Source organism: Rhincodon typus, chromosome 6, assembly GCF_021869965.1.
Source record: "Rhincodon typus isolate 14 chromosome 6, sRhiTyp1.1, whole genome shotgun sequence".
Lineage (NCBI taxonomy): Eukaryota > Metazoa > Chordata > Chondrichthyes > Orectolobiformes > Rhincodontidae > Rhincodon > Rhincodon typus.
Window position 1 is genome coordinate 96494385 of NC_063337.1, and position 9442 is coordinate 96503826.

A 9442-nucleotide genomic window follows, 5' to 3' on the forward strand; every position below is an offset into this window, starting at 1 on the left:
GGAGTTCATGGTATTGGGGCCAAAGCATTAGGATGGATTGAGGATTGGCTAACACACAGAATTCAGAGATTCAGGTTGGAAAGAATAACCAGTGGACCATAAGACCATAAGAAATAGTAACAGTTCCTTCAGCCCTTTGAGCCTGGTCTGCCCTTCAATAGGATCATGGCTGAACTGACATACCCCACCCCTTTACCTGCCCTTTTCCTGTTACCCTTGATTCTTCACCTGATCAAGAATCTATCTCAGCCTTACTTATACACAAGGACTCTGCCCCCACAGCTCTCTATGGCAACAAGTTCCAAAGACTCACTACACTGAGAGAAGAAATTCCTCTCCGTCTCAGTCTTAAAGTAATGTTCCTTTATTCAAAGTCTATGCCCTCTGGTCCTAGATTTTACCATGAGTGGAAACATCCTCTCAACATTTACCCTGTCAAGCCCCTTAAGAATCCTGTATGTTTCAATGAGAATCTCCTTTCATTCTTTTAAACTCCAGTGGGTAGAGTCCCAATCTGTTTAGCCTTTGTTCATAAGACAATCTCTCCATACTGGGGATCATCGTAGTGAACTTTCTCTGAACTGTCTCCAATGCAGTGATATAGGTCTTTAAATATGAGGACCAAAACTGTTCATAGAACTCCAGATGTGGTCTCACCAACATCTTGTACCGTAGCTGTGAGACTTCCCTCCAACCTCCTTGAAATAAGGGTCATCATTCCATTAGATTTCCTGATTACCTGTTGTTCCTGTGTGCTAGCTTTCTGTGTTTCATGCACAAGTACCCCCGAGTCCCTTTGTGTTGAAACTTCCTGCAGCTTTTCTCCATTTAAATTGTATTCTGTTCTGTTGTTCTCCCGTCCAAAATGAACAACTTCGCATTTTCTCACATTGTGCTCCTTTTGCCAACGTTTTGCCCATTTACTTAACCTGTTAATATCTCTCCGTAAACAGTATCCCTCCAACAACCTGCCTTTCCACGCAGGGAAATGCAAGGGGAGTTGACGCTTGAGGCCTAACATGATATATAGAATGGTGCAGTAGGCTTGCGGGGTTGGATGGCCTACTCCTGCTCTTTTTCTTTTCTTATGTTTTAAATTTTTAGAGTGGAATGGTCTTTCAACTACTAAACTGGAGGCAGAAATCTGAAACTGCTTGAAGAGTCAGCCAAATGATGGGTTAGAAAAATCAATCAATTTGACACCTTATTCAATGGGTCATCATTTTAGTTACTGATACGGAACAAAACTGAAAGGTTGGTATGCAGGTTCAACATCTAATCAGGAATGTTAAGGGAATGCTTGCCTTTATTATGAGAAAAATTGAACATTTAAGTAAGTTTATCATGGTTCAGTGATACAGAACATTAGTGAAACTTCATATTGAATACTGTGTACAGTTTGGATGCATGTAAATGTTGCTGAAAGTAGGTTTACTGGATTGATACCTAGAAGGAACAGGGTGTTGTATGAGGAGGAAGTTCTGAGGAAGGGTCTCTGGACCCAAAACGTTAACTCTGATTTTCTCTGCACAGATGCTGCCAGACCTGCTGAGCTTTTCCAGCAACTTCTGTTTTTGTTCCTGATTTACAGCACCCGCAGTTCTTTTGGTTTTTGTTTGACTAGATTGGGATTGTTTTCGCTAGAGTTCAGACGAATGAGGGGGGATCTCAAAGAGACTTATAAAATTCTAACAGGACTGCACAGGGGAGATGCAGGGAGGATGTTCCTGATGGTGGGTGTGTCCAGAACCAAGTCTGAGGATTCAGGGTAGACCATTTAGGACGGAGATGAGGAGACATTTCTTCACCCAAAGAGTGGTGAGCCTGTGGAATTCATTACCACAGGAAGTAGTTGATGCCAAAACATTGAATGTATTCAAGAGGCGACTATAATAGCACGTGGGACGAATGGGATCAAAGGTTATAGGGAGAAAGCAGGATTAAGCTATTGAGTTGGATGATCAGCCATGATTGTGTTGAATGGCAGAGCAGGCTTGAAGGGCCAAATGGCCTCCTCCTGCTCCTATCTTCTATGTTGCTCTGTTTCTATAAATAGGCACTTGTTTCACTGGAGCATAGGAGGTTGAGGGGTGACCTTACAGAGGTTTATAAAATCATGAGGGGTACAGACAAGGTGAATGGCAGGTGTCTTTTTCCTAGAGTAGAGATTTCAAGACTAGGGGCCATATTTTTAAGGTGAGAGGGGAAAGATTTAATAAAGATATGAGGACAATTTTTTTTACCGTGTAATTTGCGTGTGGAATGAACTTTCAAAGGAAGTGGTGGATGTGAGTACAGTTACAATGTTCAAAAGACATTGAAATCAGTATATGAATAGGAAATATTTGGGAGGATATGGGCCAAGTGCAGGCAGGTCAGACTAGTTTAGTTTAGGATAATGGTTGGGCTGAAGGATCTATTTCCATGCTGTGTGACTTTATGACTCTCGAAGATAGATGAGGTATGGTTTTGTAATGTTGGAAGTCTCTGCTTCAGAAAGTGATGGAAACGAGGTTATTGAATATTTTTATGGCAAAGGTAGATTAATTCATTTTAGGCAAGGGACCCGAAGGATAATCAGGAATAGGTGGGAATGTGGAATTTGAAACATTAACAGATCAGCCATGATCTTATTGAAAGGCAAAGCAAGTTTACCAGGATGAATGAGCTACTTCTGTTCCTAATTCATATATCCATATGCTCTGCTATATTGTTCTCTATCTGATATGGCATCAGGCTGTTTTGCAGGTAAGGATGCTGCACATTTTGAAAACTCATGCATTCAATTTCCACAACCTTTGTGCAAAAAAAAAACAGACTAGTAGGTTCCTCAACTATTACTCCAGCACCAACCAGCGGAATTTCTGCATTCACTGGTGTCAAACCTGGTGATAGGAAGGATATTTAATTAGCTGAGGTGATAGATTAGCTAGCCCTGCAGTATTCCCACCTTCCAACAGGTTTGAGCTTTGAGCAGGAATTCTCATTGAGGCCCTTTGAGGGATTAACCTAACTGCATGCTGGGCCTGCTGTCAAGTGCATTCATGATAGGTGAAACTATAATTTAACTTAGTTAAATTGTTGGGCAGAAACGTGGAGGTGGTCGCTTGATCAAAGACACTGAGTGCCTGATTAAAGGACTGTACATTGAGAAGGAGGAGACCAGAGAAAGCTAATTCCGTCTGACTCGCCTGTCTCCATCTCCCTGTGATCCTCAACCTGCCTTGCTCACCTGTGGCTTGGGCCCTTGCTCTTGCATCTCTGTGTTTTGTTCTTCCAGCAGCAGCAAGAGTTTCACCCCCAGGGTTTTGATTCCAGGGGAAGACCCACAGTTGGTCTCACCATTCTCTGAATGCTGTGTGGCTCAGTGGGTCTTCCTGAAGAGAGGTAGCATGAATATCTTCTTGCTCTCCACCTGGCAAACAAGACCCAGATCCCACTTAGGTCCTGTCCATTAGTGGGAAATCGCATCCCATTAGACACTGCTGTAATGATGTCACTGCTGTGATATGTGTCTGTTGCATACTGTTTCTGCTGCCTGTAACTATACCTGCCAGGAGATCTACTTTCATGATATGTCAGAATTGTCTGTTTCACACATCCAAACTTCTAATGTAGTTTGTTGGAACCGCTCTGTGACAACCATCATCCAACACTGTACGTTGGCTCCTCTTTCTGCTTCCCTACACATTGCCCTCTGAAGGACAATTCTGACTCTTTCCAGTTCTGATCAAATGACCAAAATACTGACATTTTTCTTTCTGGATGTCACTGTTTTGAGTTATTTTTACTCCTGTAATTTCAAGTAACTCCTCACTTGTCTTATGATTTGTGTCTAGAATTTTTATCATAAGTCTGAGTATCAGCATTGCATGTTGCGTAATACATATTGCAGATAACAATCTAAAACTACAAGCTTAGCATCTACAAATTAGATAAAACAATACTGGAACTGTTTTGCAAAATTCGTTATTGTTTTTCTTTTGACAAACAGAGATGAGAAGATTGAAAACAGGAAGTTCTTACCTGGTTCAGTAATAATAAGGTGCCATTTGGAATGTAGATCAACATTAACTCCATTCATTTTGCAGCTGTAATTTCCTGCATCAGAAATCTGCAGTTTCATTATGTGCAGACTGTAGGGTTCCTCATAAGTCCACAATAATTTCACAGTCTTATTTGATATGAATGTCTGGTTGCGAGTAAGTAAGTAAGAATAAATAGTTTCAGATTTATTGTTCTCTTCTTTACTCCAGGTAATTTGAGTCAGATTTTCCACTGAGGCATTTCCACATCGAAGTGTGACCGTTTCTCCAACTGAAGCTGTAACAGATTCTCGATCATCAGCACCTGTAAAAAAAACCTGTTGAATCAAATGATTTCAATAATAGCCAAAAATTAATATTGCATTTTATAACAGAAACTGAGAATAAGATGTACACACGTAAATTATTTTGTACATTTACATTACAATTATTACTTCAAAGTTTTATTCATATTTGAATCTTACGCACAGCAGGTAGTAGATCTTTTTCCCTTTCAAAGCACTGTTCAATGAACAATTTTGGTAGATGTTAATTCAGGATTTGCAATGTATAATTATGCCCATTGACTTTGTATGAAACTTGGAAATGGAAAAATGACAGAAGTATCAGCCCAGATCTTCCAATCTCCAGCTAGATGGAGACTGGACATATTCTGAAAGACCTGTGTTGGCAACCCTGAAATCATTAGGTGCTAACTACATGGGAATTGCCCACAACATTTAAACTTCCAATGGACAATCTGCCGGAGTCCTCCCAAAAAGTCTCCAACTTTCACTTCAAAGTGTTCCAACTTACCTGAAAAGTTTGCCATGAAGTGTTAGATTGATTTAAACCTGCTCCAACTGCTGGCTAACTATAACACTGATATCCCCCCACCGTCACTCACTCTGATTACACCCCCGCTACACCTCATGCCCCAGGCCCTGAAAGCCACCTCCCTGCACACACATACGTTCCCTCCACAACCCCATCAAAGAACAACCTCCGATCTTCAGAAGTCCAATCCCTGTTTAACTCTCCCTGTTCCTCAGAAACTCGACACTTCCCCTGTCATGGTCTTGCCCCCAAATAGTTCCCTGATCCACCTTCGTTTGTCACCTACTTTCCAACTGGCCACCTATCTGTCTGCTTACCCTCTGATCCAACTGCCACCCTACCTACTCACCCACCTCTAAATCTTATCCCTCACTGACCCACCTGCCAGCCTACCCCAAACCAACTTAATACCCAACCTTCTCACCCACCTGCCAGCCCACCCCAGTGCCAGCAACCTACTTAACCACTCAACTACTGCCACGCTACCTCACTAATCTCCTGTTCACTCACCCATGTCCCTGCCACACTAACTCCTCAGTCACTTACCTTGCACATTTACGTTTTCTGTGTAATGTTTCAAAGAAGCTTTGGGATCTTTAAACTAATTAAACAGAATACAGCCGCTAGTACTATACAAAGTAAGTGGTGGTTTTCACAGAAATTCTCTGTGCTGCTCTCTCTGAAGATTGCTGCACTGCATAAGGTTTTAGAACAATCTTCATTGGAGGTCAAGCTGAAAAAACTCTCAAGGAAAGTAAGTAAGTAACTTCTTGTCTGATCTGGTTTGTAAATAGGAACCCCGCCCCCAACAGATTGGAAGATTAGGCCATTGTATTTATGTTTTCCATGGTGATTTTGAGGTCTCTGTTCTCTAAACCTTGCTCAATGGCTATGGAACAAGGATCCCTTACAATTGTTAAGATAAGAAGCTGAATGATTTCTGTCTTCACTGTCTGTGTTATATTATGGATTCTGTTCTGAAGAAGAGTCTTTGGTCTTAAACAATTAACTCTGTTTCTCTTTTCACAGATCCTGCTAGACCCGCTGCATTTCTCCAGCACTTTCTGTTTTCATTCACATTTTCAGACATCTGCAATTTTACGCTTTTATGACAAAGGGAGAGTGGAAGAATGAGGGATGCCTTCTGAATTGCATGCTGATCTTAACACCTTGCTGTACTCCCATGAGGTTGAACCACATTGTTTCAGTTTAACACCTCTGACAGCTTCAGAGACAATGGAAGCAGGTGAGATCATGTTCACATAGTTCAATCTATTCTGCTTTATAAATGCAACCGTATGATTCACAATCAGTTCATGGTCAAGTGAGTGTTCTAATGTATGATTCATTAGTAGCAGGATTTCATAAGATCGTAGTTGGTCTGGTTCTGACTTTAACCCTGTTTTTGTCGAACCACTATAACCTTTTTCTCCCCTGTCAATCAGGAACCTATCTACCAGCCTGCCTCTGCTGCTCTTTGGGGAAGGAAATGCAGTGGATTATTGTCCTTCTGAGATAAACATGTTTTCCTAATCTCAATCTTAAATAACCTGTTATTTTTAAACAATGCCCTTTAGTTCTTGTCTTTCTCATAAAGGGGAATATGCTCTCAGCATCTACTTTGTCAATCTCCTCAGGATCTTCATTTCAACATAACATAAAAAATGCCACTTCAGTTCACCACCTTGCCCTTATGCTTACAATTCTGCCTTTGGCCTGCTGCAGTGTTCCAATGAAGCTCAATGCAACCAATTGATGACCAAAACCTAGTTTTCTTATCATGAACTTTACAGTCTTCTGTACCCTTCACTGAATTCAACAACTTAAGATCATGAATTCTGCCCTAGGTTTTGATATTCCCCATCAAAATGCAAGCCTGCATATTGGTTTTGTGTTTTTGTTTTCTAGTGTCTAATCTGGGCATACGTTACTTCCCTTCTTCACCTCTACCACGAACGCTCACTTTGCCTGCTAGTCAATGAAATCACCTGAACCAATCTGGGACCAATGTGCTAGCGGGAAGGCTAAACAGGGTGATCACAATGACTTTAAATTAATACGTAGGGGTAGCCCTTGGGGGAAGTCATTACATATTTAAAAACAAGGAACAGGACCGGGAGCAAAGAAACAGTCAGGAATCCTGCTTCAGGTATGACAGGTAATCACAAAACTATTGCAAGTACTGTACATTGATTAATAGAGAAGAGAGAAATAATAAACAGTGAATAAAGCTTCAGTGCTGAGGGACAGGTTATAGTGTATGGGCCAAATGAGAGTTCTCTATAAAAATGCATAGAGTGAAAGGAATAAATTAAATGAACTGCAGGTTCAAATTTTAATTGGAGATTATGGTATAGTAGCCATTACAGAGACACAGCTGCACCATTATCAGGACCGGGAAGTAAATTATAAGATTAAGTTTATAAGGTTCACAGATCGGAATGGGAAAATGGCAGAGAGGGTGGAATAGCCTTATTGATTAGAAACAAAATCCCTTCAATGGTGAGGAAGGATATAATAAGGGGAAAGCGTCTACTGGAACCTGTATGAGTGGAACTTAGGAACAGTAAAGGATCGAAAACTGTATAGTTGTATATAACACCAAAAAGGTGTTGTGTATAGACCCCCAGTGTCAGCTCCAATATGCTCCATCGTATGAATGCAGAAATTAGGCAATTGTATAGTAAAGCTAGAGTAGTATTAATGGGGGATTTTAACATTAACATAGATAAGAGAGGTAGACAAGCACCTCGTACGAGTCATAGTGTTATACAACACAGAAACAGGTCCTTCGGTCCAACTCATCTATGCCGACCAGATATCCTAAATTAACCTAGTCCTATTTGCTAGCTTTTGAACCATATCCCTCTAAACCCTTCCCATTCATGTACCCATCCACGTGCCTTTTAAATGTCGTAATTGTACTAGCCCCCACCACTTCTTCTGGCAACTCACTCCATACACGCACCACCCTCTGCATGAAAAAGTCGCCCGTTTAGTCCCTTTTAAATCTTTTCCCCTCTCACCTTAAACCTACGTCCTCTAATTTTGGACTCCCCTAGTGAATTTCTGGAGTGTGCAGGATTGTTTCCTGTAGCAATATATCCTGGATGCAACAAGGAGAAAGGCAATCTATGGTAATGAGAAATGAGGCAGGATTAATTACTAACCTAATTGTGCATGAACATCTATCAGGTAGTGATCATAACATGATTGAGTTCAATGTAGCATTTGAAAGTGAAAAGCATGAATTAGCTGTTAGAATTTTAGATTAGGAAGCCTGACCTTAATGAGATGAGTCAGAGATGGTCCACAGTAAACTGAATGATCTGCAAATGGGTAAAACAACTGAAGACCAGTGGAGCATGTTTAAAGAAACATTTAACACAACACAAAGCCAGTTTATGCCCCTGAGAGGGAAAATGTTCACTTCACAGAAAAAAACAGCCACAGACAACTCAAGAGATAATGGATGGCATAAAACTAAAAGAAAGGGCTTACAGAAATACACAAAAACAGCAAAGATCTTACTGAATGGGAAAGATATGAAGACCAGCAAAGAGTTATAAGAGCTACCATAACTGATTCTTAAAGGAAACTTGCAAAGGATATCAAAATCAATAAGAAGAAATTTTGTAGTTACATAAAGAGTAAATGGTTGGTCAAGTGCAATGTTGACTCACTAAAGACAGAAAGTGGGGATATTGCCAATAAATATGGGGATATGGCAGACATGTTGAATGATTACTTTTCCTCAGTATTTGCAGTAGATAAGGAGGATAGCTTGCCAAAAGTCCCAAGAAAATTCATAGCGGATCGAGAAAAGGAACTGAATAAATTTAACATAAGTGAAACAGTTGTAACGAGGAAATTAATGCGGTTAGAGAGTGACAAATCCCTGGTGTTAAAGCAAATAGGGGAGCACATTTAACATGGCTAATCTGCCTAGCCTGCACATGGCTGGGGAATTGGTTGAGTGGAAGGCAACAGGTAGGCGCTCAAATCGGCAGAATGTGACCAGTAGTGTCCCACAAGGGGTAGTAGGAACCGCCGATGCTGGAGAATCTGAGACAACAAGGTGTAGAGCTGGACAAACACAGCAGGCCAGGTGGCACCAGAGGAGCAGGAAAGCTGACTTTTCGGGTCCGGATCCTTCTTTGTTGTGGCACTGCAGGAGGCCCAGGATGGACATGTCGTCCGAGGAATGGGAGGGGGAGTTGAAATGGTTTGCTACTGGGAGGTGCAGTTGTTTAGTGCGAACCGAGCGTAAGTGTTCTGCAAAGTGGTCCCCAAGCCTCTGCTTGGTTTCCCCGATGTAGAGGAGGCCACAACGGGAACAGCGGATGCAGTATACCACATTAGCAGATGCTACCCGAAGGTTGCAGGAACAGCAACTCATATTCCACTTGTGAACCCTGCAGCCCAATGGAATCAATGTGGACTTCACAAGCTTCAAAATCTCCCCTCCCCCTACCGCATCCCAAAACTAGCCCAGCTCATCCCCGCCTCCCTAACCTGTCCTTCCTCCCACCTATCCCCCCCCCCCCCCCCCCCCCCCCCCCCCCCCCCCCCCCCCCCCC

The 9442-nt window shown here is 41.8% G+C and overlaps 1 protein-coding gene across 2 annotated transcripts in view; it reads right to left on the reverse strand.

The window, feature by feature from the left end:
* LOC109913307 overlaps positions 1-9442 on the reverse strand; it is a 43524-nt gene that overhangs the window by 23473 nt on the left and 10609 nt on the right. For both annotated transcript variants that reach the window (XM_048598231.1, XM_048598232.1), the window contains exon 2: positions 4027-4350. In XM_048598231.1, coding sequence (XP_048454188.1) covers positions 4027-4350 — 324 coding nt within the window. The remainder of the gene's footprint in view (positions 1-4026; positions 4351-9442) is intronic.